This window comes from Nannospalax galili, unplaced genomic scaffold (assembly GCF_000622305.1).
Source record: "Nannospalax galili isolate Female #2095 unplaced genomic scaffold, S.galili_v1.0 scaffold441, whole genome shotgun sequence".
Classification (NCBI taxonomy): Eukaryota; Metazoa; Chordata; class Mammalia; order Rodentia; family Spalacidae; genus Nannospalax; species Nannospalax galili.
Genome location: NW_008348089.1, coordinates 47,559 through 64,108, shown reverse-complemented (window position 1 = coordinate 64,108; position 16,550 = coordinate 47,559). Strand labels below are relative to the sequence as shown.

General features: G+C 41.4%; 1 protein-coding gene across 1 annotated transcript in view; it reads right to left on the bottom strand.

The window, feature by feature from the left end:
- The window catches only part of Il23r (interleukin 23 receptor), a 101,402-nt gene that overhangs the window by 69,163 nt on the left and 15,689 nt on the right, over positions 1 to 16,550 (bottom strand). The window contains exon 4 of the mRNA XM_008844603.3: positions 5,211 to 5,334. Coding sequence (XP_008842825.1) covers positions 5,211 to 5,334 — 124 coding nt within the window. The remainder of the gene's footprint in view (positions 1 to 5,210; positions 5,335 to 16,550) is intronic.

Below are 16,550 nucleotides of genomic sequence, written 5' to 3'. Positions count from 1 at the left end.
TATATATTTATGTGTAATGAGTGTAATGCCTACATGTAAGTAGGTACATCCATGTCATGCAATGCCCTTCGGGGTCAGATCCCCTGGAACTGGAGTTACAGATAGCTGTCAGCTGCCAAGTGGGTGCAGGTCCAATGCAAGAGCTGCCAGTGCTCTTAACCACTGAACTCTCTCTCCAGCCCCTCTTATTTTATATTTTATTTAGTATTTTTATGTGTATGAGTGTATTGCCTGCATGCCTGTAAGTGTACCTGTGTTGTGCAATGACCACAGGGATCAGAAGAGGGCACTGGAGCCCATGGAATTGGAGTTATAGGCAGTTGTCAGTCACAATGTGGGAGCTAGGATTCAAACCAGGGTCCTCTATAAGAGCAGTCGGTGCTCTTAATTGCTGAGCCACCTCTCCAGTCCAAGAGCTATATTTTTCAAAATGGCAGATGCTTAGCATGTTTGAAAGCTAAGGGTAATGGTCTAGTAAGGCTAGAGGAGATGAAGAAGAAGATAGAGGGGACAGCTGTTGGAGCACTGTCCTCCCAGGGGCAGAAGATTCAGTACACCAGTGGAACCAGCTGAACACAGGCAGAAGGGCTGAAGCTCATGGGTACAGGAGTTGGTGTGCCTGGAAAAGAGAGATGGTGAGGTGTGTCTCTCAATGCTCCTGTTTTCTCAGTAAAATAAAGGGGAAGAAAAGGAAAATGTTAGAGACCAGAGGCAAGAGAAAAAGTAATGAAATAATTCTCTGACCCAAAAGGGGTGTGATTGGTTAGTGCAATGTAATAAAGACTAATATTCAACTCTCAGGACCCAATTGAAATTAGTGGTTGTAAACAGTAAGATGGTTGTGTTTGTCCCCAGACAAGGCTCATAAGTGATCAGGAAATCAACTTGAAAATATAAACTACTGGGGCTGGAGAGATACTCAGAGGTTAAAAACACTGGCTGTTCTTGCAGAGGACCTAGGTTCAGTTCCCAGCACCTACATGGCAGCTAACAACCATCTGTATCTCCATTTCCAGAGGATCTGACGCCCTCTTCTGACTTCTGAGGGTATTGCATGGCATGGGTGCACATACATACATGTAGGCAAAACATACATACACATATAATAAAAAAATTAATAAAATATTCAAAAAAGAAAATATAAACTACTTAATGAGTTCTAAAAGAATTACCGAAACCTAACATCACAGTCTTTAAAACTATTTGGGGCTAGCTAGATGTGATGGCTCACACCTGTAATTTCAGCATTCAGGAGGCTAAGGCAGGAAAATTGCCACAAGTTCAAAGCCAACCTGAGCTTCATAGTGATTCTGCACTAGCCTAGACTACAGGGTGAGACCAGGTCTCAAAACCCAACAACCATAAAAATATTTGAGATTAAATCTAAGAACTCTCTTTGCTACGTGTGGAGACTATGTGGTAAAATAATGACTTATGAACAGGCAGAATAGACAACTGATCTGTAGGGTCTAAAATGGTAACAAATCTAGAAAGATTTGTCCTTTCCACTTCTGTGCTGCCTGAAAAGTCCACATTGATGTTTTCCAAGTTTATAAACCTGTTGGACATGAACATGTTTTTTAAAAATCTCTAGGGTTTAACATGGGGCCAGAATACATAAAATGCCAAATAAATTATTTGCTAAATTGGCTTAGATGGAATATGACACACCTGGGAAGAGCAAACTTCAATTGGAAAATTGCTTCTATTTGATTGGCTTGTGGGCATGACTGTGAGAGTATTTTCTTGATTGCTGAATGGTATGGAAGGGTCCAGCCTGCTGGGCAAGTGGTTCTGGGTTATCTAAGAAAGCAGGCTGAGTCCAAGCCAGAGGAGCAAGCCAGTAAGCAGTGTTCCTCCATGGTCTGTGCTTCAGCTCTGGCCTCCAGGTGCCTGCCCTGAGTTCCTACCTGGCTTCCCTCAATGATGAATTATAATCAGGACATATAAGCCAAACAAAACCATTTCCTCCCCAAGTTGCTTTGGTCATGGTGTTTATCACAGCAACAGAAAGCCACTATGACAATAAGTAAGGCATGGTGGTGCATGTCTGTGATCTCAGTCCTGAAAGGTGAAGGCAGGAGCACGTTAGTTCCAGGTCAGCCTGGGCTACATAGTGAGATCCAGTCTCAACAAACAAACAAAAACATAGTTTTCAATGACAAATATTTATTCAATAAACATTCAATAACTATAATATCAGGGACCTTTTATGAAATATGTCATAAACATATGACACAACTCTATATGTGAGGAACAGGTATTCCTAACCAAAGCTTTATGAAGCAGTTCTCCTCATGAGTATTACAAGGAAAGAAGAGTAAATAAGGTAAGGCTAAAGGAATGCTGTAAGAAAACAAAAAGTGAATCAAAAAATAAGAAAGCGTTATTTGGCATCTTTCAGGAATATCCATAGCTGGAGCTGGAGAGATGGCTCAGTGGTTAAGAGCACTGGCTGCTCTTAGAGAGGACCCAGCTTCAGTTCCCAGTACCCATATGGCAGCTAAGCACTGTCTCTAACTCCTGTTCCAGGTGATTTGATGCCCTCTTCTGGCCTCCACAGGCACTGCACACACATGGTGCACTTACATACATGTAGGCAAAGCATTTATACACATAAATAAAACAAAAAAGAAAAAGCTATCCATTGCAGAGATCAACCTCAAGGACTCACACATGCCAGGCAAGTACTTTGAACCATATCTCTGGCCCTCATTTATTTATTTATTTTATTTTATTATTATTATTATTTTGTGTGTGTGTGTGTGTGTGTGTGTGCGTAAACATTCACACTTCCAGGGTTGATTCTCTTCTTCCACCTTGTGGGTCCTGGGAATCAAACTCAGGTCATCAGGCTTGGCAGCAAGCCACTAAGCCACCTTGTTGGCCCCATTCATTCATTTCTATCCAACCCCTATTAACAAGTTGAAGGTACTGTCAGACTCTATGTGAGTTTCACAGATGAACATATTTACACAGACCTTCTGAAGACAGGATAATACTAGGGAACATACAACTTAATAGCAAGGTAATCTCCTCCCATGGCCACTAGGGATACAGTAAAATACACACAGCTCTATCTGGCGGGGTGGGGAGGTGGGCAGGGCACTAAGAAACTAAGGAGCAGTGCTGGAAGAGTGCTCTCAAAGCAACATAGATACCATTCTGCTTAGCCAGAAGGCCTCTGATGACCCCTGCCCTGCCATAGAGCAGGCGGGCCAAGGTGACAGGCTTTACAGTTTGTGTGATCTTACTGGAAGAAGCACCCACTTGAATTAGAAATGAAATCTTGCCAGTGCCAGTCTCTTCCTGTCTTCTGAAGTGGAAATACCTAACAACCCAGGATCTGCAAGGGCTTAACCACCGCTGGCCTTCTCACATCACCCACACATTCCTTACAGCTCAGCTTTTTCCTGGAGGAAAAAGGCCTACAGAAGTCTACTTTTCCTTTCCTAATTATTTTTAGCTCATGATTGTTTCTCATTAATTAGGAGATGAGTAGACATGTATTTCCTTTCTCAGTGTTTCTGTGCTTACTGGAAATTGTGCTTTGAATTTGCTAGAAAAAAAAGGCATCCATTCTTATGATAATCTTTCCAATTCTTTGTGTCTTCTTTAAAGTATGATAACATTTCATTGATCTGGACTCTGGCAATTCAGAATATGGGTTAGGTTTGTCAGAGTTTAACTATGGTTTGCCTCCCTTATCCAGAGTGCCTGGGACCAGAGTGTTGGAATTTAGATTTTAGATCTTGGAATACTTGCATAAACATAATATCTCTGTTCAGTAGCTGCAAATTGGACTTTCATATGAGAACACACTCAGCATTGTTTTCTAAATTTTCCCCAAATTATCTGAAAATAAAATTGTTTATAGTATTCTGTAAATCATGTGACTTATTCATCTTTCCTCTCCCCTATAAAGTCAGACTTGACATAAGAATGCATCGGTCTTGAGTGTCACCATAGCAATCTAATACTCCTTGCTGCAGTCTGAATGTTGATGTCCCCTCATATGCCTATGCTGAGCCCCAGCAGCCCTCTTGAGCAGTGGGCAGCACGTCAGTTTCATATGTTAAGCCTAACTTCCTAGGCAAGTTTCTTAAGAAACTGAGCCCCTAGAAGGTGATGAAGCAATGAAGACCCACCCCAAGAATGATTTCAGTGCCTTTTGAAGGAGGTTGAAGGTAATTGTCTCCCCTCCTCCCATGTGAATGCACACAGAAGACACCACTTATGAGGAATGGACCATCAACAGACATCAGATTTGCTAGCATTTTGACCTTGAACTTCCCAGTCTCCAGAACCAGATACAATAAATTGCTGTTTCTTACAAATTAGCCAGTCACTGGTATTTTGCTGTAGTAGAATGAATGGGCTAAGATTGTCCCCCCATCTTCATCATTATTTATAAACATTTCCTATAGGTAAGCCATTTCCTACTATTTGCTTTCTTATAACAGTTATGATATTAATTATCCTTATTCCACAGGAGGTTGAGACCCATCCAGTAAGGCTAAATAACTTCTCCAAAGTCATACAGCAGTGACTGGCAGCTACTATTGCATGATGGCACTAAAGTCCATCTGCAGTGCCTTCTGCCACGTTTCCATCTGAACAGAGAGGACAGACATGTTGCCTTGTTCAGCCCAGTGCCATGTAGCGTGAGTCCACAGGAGGACATTCTTTTCTTTTCATCACTCTTCCTACCCGGAACTTGAACATAAGACTAGAGATGCAACTCCTAAATTAAAACTAAAACTTGAAGGTCACGGTTAACAGTTAATACTTCCCATCAACTTACTGCTAAGGACCTGGCACCATCATACATATTGAAAGCCAAATATCATTCAATTAGTTGAACAAAGGTGCATTTTGGAGGCCCCTTTTAAAAATTAGAATGGGCATTTTTGAGAGACTGAGAACATTATCCTAATCTTCATAGGGTAACAGGGTTGAGATTAGGTCGCAGCCTAAATTGTGCTGTGCTGTCCCCTGTTAGACTCCTCCTACCTGTTACATACCAGTGGAAAAGGACAGAAAGATCATAGAACACATTGCCCCATAGAGCAGAAAATAGCAATGGCCCAGGGGCGGTTCTGGGGTTTCCTAAGGAGAGTATGTATCTCAAGGTCTCTGAGTCTGGTCTTGGATCTCTGCTGGATCCACTGGAGGGGAAGTGCTGTCCACAGCACTGCAGGAGAACCTACCTCTTCACATGCACCACGTACTTGGTGTCTAGGTAGGTGAGTCTCCCAGTGTTCCAGGTGCAAGTCATGTGGCCTGAGTATTCATAAATGATACATGTCACCTTATCAGGAGCATCTGGTGGATCTGAAACAAAATGAATCACACGAGTCACCAAGAAGCATAAAGCTCCTGATAAAACAGCTCATTGAGTAACTGTCAGTTTTATTGGGGAAACCAGGGCACTTGCACTGAGCACCTATGAGCTCCTCATTTCAGCCCTACCACCTCACCTTGTAACCCAGTTTGCCACCAAACATTGCTCCTTCCCTTCCTGTACTTTTACTATAGTCTCCTTTCTTTTGGAGGGACACTAACAAGGTCAGCTGCCTCCCACACAAATAAAAAAGCATCGTTCCAGTTCTGTCTCCCCTTAGCCACCCTGTACCTTTCTTTCTCTTAAACAAGATGTCTTAGAAGAATCCACTATTCTTGTCTCATTTACTCTTTTATATGTGTGTGTATGTGTTCATACATGTATGCATGTGGGTGCCTGTAGAGACCAGAGGCCAACACTGGGTATCTTTCTCAATTATTCACCTTATTTATTTTAGACATGGTCTCATACTGAACTTGGAGATTGCCAGTTGGCTAGGTTGGCTGACCAGTGAGCCCCAGGGATCCTCCTGTTTCTACCTCCCCAGTGCTGGGATTACAGGCATGTACCACCATGCCTGGCTTTTACATGGGCTTACAGATCCAAACACAGGATGTTCGTGCAGTAAGCTCTTTATTGGCTGAGCCATCTCCCTGGTCCCTCTCATTTACTCAGGATTTAGTTCTCACAATTCCACCAAAGCCACTGTTACTAAGGTCTGGAAAACCCCATACTCTCTCGGTGTTACTGATCGTGGCCTCATGTTCCCCTTCAAGCCTCTGTTTTTAGGCTCTGTGAGAGCATCTTCAGTTTTCTTCTATTATTTTTAAAAAATTTATTATTTTTATTTTAGATGTATGCATGTATTGCCTGCATGTATGTAAGTGCATCCATGTTGTACAATTCCTGCGGAGGACAGAAGAGGCCGTCGGATTCCCTGAAACTGGAGTTATGGACAGTTGTTAGCTGCCATGTGGGTGCTGGGGTGCGAACCTGGGTGTTCTGCAAGAACAGTCAATATTCTTAACCACTGAGCCATCTCTCCAGGCCATAGTTTTCTTCTATTATTTCCTCTTCTGGGTCATATCCTGCTTTTTTCCCTTTGAATGTTTGGTATTCATGTGTAGAAAGGAGTGCTCCCAGCAGTAAGACGAATGAAGCTTCAAACCACACTACAATATGGATAAAACGTGACAACTTTATGGGAAGACTAAGCCAGACACAAAAGAACAAATGCTGTAAGATTTCACTTCTGTGAGGTATTCAGAATAGTTAAAGTCACACAACAAAAAGAATAATGCAGCCCTGGCCAGGCAGCCCAGGTGGAGGTCAGGAATGAGTTAGTGTTCAATAGACTCAGAGTTTCACTTTTCAAATTCTAAAGAGATATTTCCCAGATGGTTGTAGGACAATGTCAGTGCTATGGGTGCCACTGAAATGCCCACTTAAACATAGTAAAAACAGCATTTTATATCACGCACCTTTTACCACCACCACATTAAAAAGAATTTTTTAAAAAATTGATATTCAGCAGACTGCCTGAGAGCACCTGGATCTGGCCTCCACATGGTGGTGAGCTTCCCCAAATCACATGGTACCTAACCTCCTAATTGGGATTACATGAGGTCCCTACAGTAGGGGCTGAGACCTTAGCAGACTGCCTGAGAGGTGCCAAAATTGGGCAAAGAATGGAGATAGGAACAACTATATCCCAGGGGCAACAGAAAGAAACTAAGTGAAGGCATAATTGTGGAAACACAAAATTAGACAAAGAATGCAAACAGTAATAAAATGATGGCAACCAATACACCACTTTCAATAATAACTTTAAACATCAATGGACTGAATTCCCCAGTCAAATGACACAGGCTAGTTGAATGGATTGAGAAACAAAATCCTACCGGTGTGGTGATCCCAGCACTTGGGAGGCAGAGGCAGGTGAGTTTGAGGCCAGCCTGGTCTACAAAGTGAGTTCCAGGCCAGCTGGGGCTACAGGGAGACCCTGTCTCAAAAAGACCAAACAAACAAACAAACAAAATCAACAAAGAAACAAAATCCAACTTTTTGTTGTCTGCAAGAAAACCCATCTCACCTTCAAGGACAGGCACTACCTCAAGGTGAAAAGACAGAAAAGAATATTTCAAGTAAATGGCACTAAGAAACAGGCAGGGGTTGAAATTCTGATTATCTGGCAAAACAGACTTCAAACTAAAACTAATCAGAAGAGATAAAGAGGGTCACTTTATTCTGATCAAAGGAAAAACTGACCAAGAAGATATTACAATCCTTAACATATATGCACCAAACTCTAGTCTACCCAAATTCATAAAAACAACACTATAGGACTTCAATACCCCACTATCTCCATTAGACAGGTCAACTAGACAAAGAATAAACAGAGAGACACCTGAATTAAATGATACCATATATCAAACTAACCGAACAGATATCTTCCAAATATTCCACCCAAGCACCAAAAAATACACTTTCTATTCAGTACCTCATGGAACTTTCTCAAAAATTGACCATATACAGGGGCACAAAACAAACCTCAACAAATACAAAAAGATTGAAATAATTCCATGCAGTTTATCAGACTGCAATGCAAAAAAGCTTAAAATCAACACCGAAAGAAGGCCTAGTAACTACACAAACTAATGGAGATTAAATAACACACTCCTGAATGATGAGTGGGTCAAAGGAGAAATTAAGGAAGAAATAAAAGAATTCCTGGAATTCCTGGTATTCAATGAAAAGGACAACATAACAACAAAACCTCTGCAACACTTCAAAAGCAGTCCTAAGAGGGAGGTTTATAGCTCTAAGTGCCTACATTAAAAAATCAGGCTGGGCGTGGTGATGCACGCCCTTAATCCCAGCACTTGGGAAGCAGAGGCAGGTGGATCTCTGTGAGTTCAAGGCCAGATTGGTCTACATAGTGAGTTCCAGGACAGCTGGGGCTACAGGGAGACCCTGTCTCAAAAACACCCCCCCCCAAAAAAAATCAGAAAGAACATAAATAAATGACCTAGCATTGCAACTCAAGGCTCTGGAAAGACAAGAACAAATGAAACCCAAACCCAGCAGATGAGAAGAAATAACAAAAATCAGAACAGAAATTAATGAAATTGAGACAAAGAAAAGAATACAAAGAACCAATGAATCTAAGAGCTGGTTTTTTGAAAAGCTAAACAAGATAGACAGACCCTTAGGCCAGGTAACTGAAAGAAAGAACAAATGAAAATCTACAAAATCAGAGATGAAAGGGGAAACATCACAACAGACACCCTAAAGATCCAGAACATTATAAGGGAATACTTTAAAAACCTATACTCTATTAGATTTGAAAATCTAAAAGAAATGGACTGGTATCTAAAATCACCAAAGTTAAACCAAGAAGAGATCAACAGTTTAAACAGATCCATAACATGTGAGAAAATCAAAACAGTAGTACAAAACCTCCTGATGAATAAAAGCCCAGGCCTAGATGGATTTACAGCAGAATACTACCATTAAAAGAAGACCCCTAGCCAATGCTACTTAAATTATTCAAAAAGACAGAAACAGAGGGAGAACTCCCAAATTCCTTCTATGAAGCCAGCATCACTCTAATACTAAAACCAGGTAAAGACACAACCAAAAAAGAAAACAATAGACCCATATCCTTAATGAACATGATGCCAAAATTCTCAACAAAATACTTGCAAACCACATATAGATGTACATAAAAAAGATCACTCACCGTGATCAAGTAGACTTTGTTATAGAGATGCAGGGATGGTTCAATATATGCAAGTCAATAAATGTCATCCATCATAAAGGACAAAAACCACATCATCATTTCAATAGATGCAGAAAAGGCTTTTGACAAAATTCAGCATGCATTCATGATAAAAGTTCTAAAGGGAATTGGACTGGAGGGAACATATTTCAACATAATTAAAGATATATACAACAAACCCACAGCCAACATCATTCTAAATGGAAAAAAACTGGAAGCATTCCCCTTAAAATCAGGAATCAGACAAGGATGTTCATCATCTCCACTCCTTTTCAACATAGTGCTTGAAACTCTTGCTAGAGTAATAAGACAGGAGAATGAAATTAAAGGAGTACTAATTGGAAAAGAATAGGTCAAATTATCTCTTTTTGCAGATGATATGATACTGTATCTAAGAGCTCCCAAAAATTCCACCAGAAAACTCCTAGAACTGACCAATACTTTCAGTAAAGTGGCAGGTTACAAAAATTAATCTACAAAAGTCTGTAGCCTTTGTATATATCAATAACAAGCAATCAGAGCAAGAGTACAGGGAATCCCTCCCATTCATAATAGCCTCAAAAAAAAAAAATCTTGGAATAAACCTGACCAAAGACATCAAAGATCTCTACAATGAAAATTTTAAATCTTTAAAGAAAGAGATTGAAGAAGACACCAGAAGACGGAAGGACTGCCTATGCTTATGGATTGGAAGAATTAATATTGTGAAAATGACCATCCTACCAAAATCAATATAGAGACTCAGTGCAATCCAATCAAATCCCCATGACATACTTCACAGAATTAGAAAAAAAATTATTAAATTCACATAGAAAGCACAAAAGACTGATAGCCAAAGCAATCCTGAGCACAAAGAGCAATGGTGGGGGGATTACTATGCCAGATCTCAAAGTATACTATAGAGCAATAGCCATAAAAATAGCATGGTACCAGCACAAAAATAGACACATTGATCAATAGAACATCATTGAAGACCCAAACATGAGTACATGCAATTTCAGCCACCAGATATTTGACAAAGGTACCAAGAACACACAGTGGAGGACAGACAACATCTTCAACAAATGGTGCTGGAAAAACTGGATCTCCACCTGCAGAAGAATGAAACTAGATCCTTATCTTTCACCTTACACAAAAGTCAACTCCAAATGGATCAAAGACCTCATTGTGAAACTTGAAACACTGAAACTGCTAGAAAAAAACATTGGCGGTAACCTATAAGATATAGGCGTAGGAAAGGACTTTCTAAATCAGATACCAGTTACTCAGAAATTAAGGTCAACAATCAACAAGTGGGACCTCATTAAATTAAAAAGCTTCTGTACAGCAAAAGAAACAATCAAGAAAGTGAAGAGAAAACCCACAGAGTGGGAAAAAATCTTCACCAGTGACACATCTGACAGAGGCTTCACATCCAAAATATATAAAGAACTCAGGAAACAAAGAATTAAGAGAGCAAATGATCCAATTAAAAGATGTGCTAAAGATAATTTAAGAGTTCTCGAAGGAAGAAATAAAGATGGCTAAGAAACATCTTTAAAAGTGTTCAACATTGTTAGTAATTAGGGAAATGCAAATTAAAACCACTTTAAGATTTCAAACCTTACCCCAGCCAGACTGGCTAAGATCAAGAGAAGAAATGATACCAAATGGTGGTGAGGATGTGGAGAAAGGGGAACACTCATTCACTGCTGATGGGATTATAAACTCATGCAACTCCTATGGAAAGCAGTAAGGAGAACTCTTAAATTAAAAATGAACCTACCATTTGACCCAGTTATACCACTCCTTGGCATATACCCAAAGAACTCATCCTATTGCAGAGACACTTGTACAACCATGTTTGTTACTGCTCCTTTCCCAATAGCTAAGAGATGGAAACAACCTAAGTGCCCCTCAACTGATGAGTAGTTAACAAAAGTGTGGTACATTTACACAATGGATTTCTCCCAGAAGTAAAGAAAAATGAAATGATGAAATTTGCAGGTAAATGGATGGATCTAGAAACTGTTATACTAAGTAACACAGACTCAGAAAAACAAAAAACATGTATGTTCTCTCTCATTTGTGGATCCTAGCACCCAGTCCTTATAAGTGAGTGCATATCCTGATATAACTGCAGGAACCAGGAAAATGGAAGGAAACCAGGGAGGTAAAGGGAAAGAAGGAACCCAAGAGAGAAGACTAGTAGGAGACAGGCGTTAGTAAGGGAGAAATGTTTAAATGGGGGGGGGGTGCCAGTTAAAGGGAAGGAGGAGAAGGAGGGCTAGGCAAGGACCTATGGGAATAAAGGGGAAGAAGGAGCTCAAACGAGATGGGACCATAGCATATAAAATTTATCAAGGGAGAAATGGGGACAATGGGTACACTTTAAATGGGAAGGGCGAGGAGGAAGGATAAGACAGGGAGAGAAAATGGAGACATAAATAGTGCCTAGCTAGTATAAAAAAAACAGAGGGAATTGCATTCAACCAAAAACCTACTGAAAAATTTCACATACGATATTCCTATATGAATCCATGAGTATAGCTGAAGACTACATAACAAGGGAAAGTGGCAGACAGGAGAAACCTTCTTTTGAGTGTTGGCCAGGATAGTCCAGGAGACTCTCAAAATTACACAAGCTATTACCGGAAGCCTTGATTGCCTCCCAGAACTTGATGGTAAGACCCTATTACTGAAGACAGGACACACTTTGGACTTAGGATCTGGAGCAATGGAGCTGGAACTGGCCTGAAAGCCACCTTCCCTGAAGGCTAGCTCTCATCGCTTTGGAGAGCACTATGCAAGCTGGTAAGGACCAGCACGGCAAATGACGGTGTTACAGTAGTGGTGCTTTTATCTTGGGGTTAATCAACAGCTACCTAATTGGACATAAAGCCCACTCAATAGGAGGAAACTCGTGTCTGGTACTGTAAACCTAGCCAAATACACATAGCTTGAGCGGTCATAGGTCTTAGAGAAAACCCCAAGGCTTTCATATCCCTAGACTAATGTAATTTCTTACTATGTGCAAAATATGGATCCTTAAATTTACAGACAATTATCCTAGTCACCAACCATAAAAGTAGCTTCTTTTTCAACAGAAAGAGATTATTACAGAGGTACACCACTGGTTACACACAGAGATTCTTTGTGAACTGTCCAAGCCTCAAGCCTAAGTGGCACATCTAGAATGCAACCTCTACATGTGAGACTCACGGAACATAGAACAAGGAATGAAGAGAACACTAATGCATCTTTCGATTTTCATCAGTGAATCTCCTTCATTCAACACAGGGCCAGGAACACAACAAGCCACAAATGGCCAAAATGCAGAGAATAAGAGTTGGCAGAGTGTTAGTCCTTCGACAGGACTCCTATATTGAGATCCACCCACCCGGGGCTCAGGGACCATTGCGGAAGAGGGGGGCAGAAAGATTGGGGAGGAGGTGCAATGACTATACAGAAATAGTCCTACAGGCACTTGGGCCCCTTCTCATACAAACCTACAGAATGGTGTAAGCATGCATAAGGCCCATGCAAACTTAGGCAGACAAAAACTCAGCATAGAACTGTGGAAATGAACAGCAAGCCCTGATCTTAGTTATTATTGTCAGCTGATTACTGCTGGATGAGGAAGAGATGATCTCCTTGAAGGAGACTCTAGATAGGCTGACTAAACCCTGTTGATGAATTTGCACTGAGGGGCATCTCAGGACACTAACTTTACATAATAGGCCTTAACACAAATAACAGAATGTATGAACTTAGGTCGGAGGTTTATGGGAGGGTGCCAAAGGGGACAGGGGAAAGGAGCATAAAGATAATTTTATGTATGAAATACACATAAATTCAATAAAAAATTCAAAAAATTTTGTTATTTGTGGAACTATTTCAAGGCATGATTTCTCTCCCACACCTCTTCCCACCAGCACCCATGTGCAGCTTTCCCTTACCATGACCTTATTACTTTTTGTCTGCCAGCATTTTTCCCCAGTAAGAACCGATATCCCTTCAGTCCGTCAGCCTCCTTCTACCCCACTCCAACCGAAGTGTCTCAGTAACTAAGCCATGTGCAGGAGTATGCCCTTGACCTAAGCTGACTAATTAGAGAATTTCCCTTGGGAAGGAACTTATGACTCAGGATGAATCAATGAGAATTCTCTAAGATCTCTCTCTCTCTCTCTCATTCTCTCTCTCTCTCTCTTTCTCTCTCTCTCAGCAGCGTGTGAGCCAAGCTGCCTGTGCTGTCTTGTTGCAGTGAAATTGACTCTTTAGGAGTCTTTAGTTTATTTAGGAGTGACTCCAGCTCAGGAAAAACAAAAACCAAGAGCAGGAAAAAGATCAAAAAGTTTTGATGGTACTGTTTGGACCCTTAGGGCCTCTGATGCCTATGAAGCCTCAGCAACTATAGACTCATGTCTAGATTTTCAGTTATAAGCCACCAGGATCAATATTTTAAAACAAGGATGAAAATACTGAGTGTGTACCATATTCCCACTTCTCAAGTTTGCCCCACTATGTAAGAGTCTGCCTGAGGTACTTGACTACTAAGAATTGTAAGGCAAGTGGAAGAAGGTAGAGCAGCAGGAGGGGACTATGAAGAAAAAGCCTGGGCCTGTCAGACAATCCTGGGTGGGGCGGGGCTTAGGGGCTACCTCTCCCTGCTCAACTGTGGCTACTGATGACTTCTAGGGAAAGGGCATCATCATCTTCAGCTATGTACCTGCCAGTGAACCCACCAGGCTCCAATGGACAGCTCTAAACCCACGGTCACACAGACGGCACTGATTACAATTAGTGGATCTAAAACCAAAACGAAGACGGGACTGGGGGAAGGGGACCTGTAGGGAGGAATGGGGAGGAGGAGAGGCTGACAGAGGTGGGGTAAGAGTACTCAGAATGCATCATACAGATGTATGAAACTGTCACAGAAAAATTTAATTAACGAAAAAGGGTGCATTTTTGTACCTGTAGGTACACACAAAGGTTTTATAACCTGCAAATCACCTACTAATATTATTTGTAGAATAGAATACATTTAATTTTTATTCTTATTGCAAATCAAAATAATAAAAGATGCCATATAAATCTATCAAATTGGTCAAGGATTTTAAAAAATGGTAATACAAAATGTTGGAATGGATTTAGGGAAATTCTGTACCACATTTCTGGTAAGAGTACAAATTGAAATAACATTTTTGGAGGACAAATTGGAATAACCTTTATGATATGTATCACAACAGTTAAAAGGGAGATTAAGGCTGGAGAGATGGCTCAAAGAGAAAAGGCACTTGCCACCAAACCTGATGACCTGAGTCTGATTCCCAGGACTCATGTGGTAGAAGAAGAAAACAAACTCCCCCCAAAGGTAGTCCTCTGACCTTCACACTTGTGTCTACCACATGTGTACACAGAAAGACACACACAGACACACATGCACACACATGAAATAAAGTATAATTTAAAATTTTTAAGGCGTGAAAAATATGCAACCCATCAGTTTTACATATGGGAGTGTGTTTCTTAATGAAATGCCCATAAACACATGAAAATAATTAACAAAAAGGATGTGCATCTCAAAATATTGTTCATAATAATGAAAAACTTGGAAACTCCCTCAATGTTCCAACACAAAGTTAGGTAAACTATAATAAAAATCTAAAATATATCTAAAAATAATGTTGTTGAAGATACTTTAAGGACTTCAAAGTTATTAGAAATATATTTACTAAGCAATGACCATATGATAAAGTGAGAAAAAAATCATCTTGCAAAATGGCTTAGTGCAGTAGCTTCATTAGGAGAACGAGAAAGGGGAATACTGAAACCTCAGAGACATGTTCCCAACTATTAAGGAGGAATAGTCATGGGTAGAATGAAGGGTTCATGGGACTGATGGGTATTTCTTTTTTTGTTGGTCTAAAACTTTTTGACTTTCTTATGTTGAATACAACTAATCCGTTTTACTATTAAAAGCTAATGTTTGGGACTGGGGAGATGACTCAGCAGAATCATGTGAACTGGAGTTCAGATTCCAGCACTCAGAAATCATAACAAGTCAGGCATCATGTACACATCTGTAACCCAACTCTGAGCTAGGCAGAAACAGGAGGATCACTGTGGCTTGCTGGCTTCCAAACTTCCTGAGAAAATGTGAGCGGCAGGTTCAGGGAGAGACCCTGCCTCAAAGGAAAAAGGAGGAGGGAGTGGTAAAGGAGGAGTGATGCCCTCTTCTGGCCTCCAAAGGCATTGCAACACTTACATACATGCAAGGCAAAACACTTATACACATAAAATAAAAATAACTGGTGCCCACCTCCCTTTGCTTCCCTGGACTGCACAGTCTCTGGCTTCCTGGTTCCAGCATCTTTCCTGGGTAAGTCCAGCATCACTCACTGTGCCTTGACTCCTCCAGCCTCATTCACCCTCCCTGCTCCCCCACCCCATCTCTCCTCCTGGCCTGGATACTGGTCCATTTCTGGTCTTGGCACCTGGGTTGACCCCTCAGGCCAGAGTCCCCATTGCTTCCTGATCCTTTACACCCAGACCAACCCAGTTCCACCCTGTGGTCCCCAGGAGCCCTCTGGGCCTGGTACCTCCACCAACTACCTTTGCATCCCTGGGCGGCTCAGCCATGAGCTTCCTGGTGCTTCCATCTTTCCTTGGTGGGTCCCCCAGCATCCACTGTGCTTTGACTCCCCCAGCCTCATTAACCCCCCCAGATCCCCCACCCCATTTCTCCTCCTGGCCTGGGTACTTGTCCATTTCTTGTCTCGGCACCACAGACCCCTGGACTAGCCTCTTAGCCCAGAATCCCCACTTCATCCTCATCTTTTGCATACAGACCAACCCAGTTCTTCCCAGTAGTCCCCAGGAGCCCTCGGGGCCTCTTCCTGCCCCCACCTCCCTTTGCACCCTTGGATGGCACAGCCACCAGCTTCCTGAGGCCAGCCTCTTTCCTGGTCCCTGCTCCCAGGCAAGCCCAGCCCTGAAATTCCCAAGGCCAGTATCTTTCCTGGAGGGATCCAGACCTTAGGAGAAAGCCTGAGAGCATCTGATCCTCATCTGACTTGGGCCTCTGTGGGAACTCCTGAAGACAAAATCAATTTGGCCTAGACCTGAAGCCTAGACTATCCAGCTTTTCCTGCTCCAAAAGTAAACCACAAAGGCACATAAAGTTTACAAAAAAAAGCAGGCCTAAACTCAACAAACGAAGGCTTGAGTCTCACACAAGAATCAGAAACCACAAAAGAAATTCACATGACAGTCATAGAGAAAAAATAATAACATGAAAAACCAAAATAATATATCCCCGCCAAGTACCAATAGCCCTCTAGAGAAGTACAATGAGAACCCCCTAGAGATGACACAGGACATGGAATTCAAAAGAATTCAGTGAATTTAAAGAACACACAAACAAATCAAAGAACTAAAAGAAGA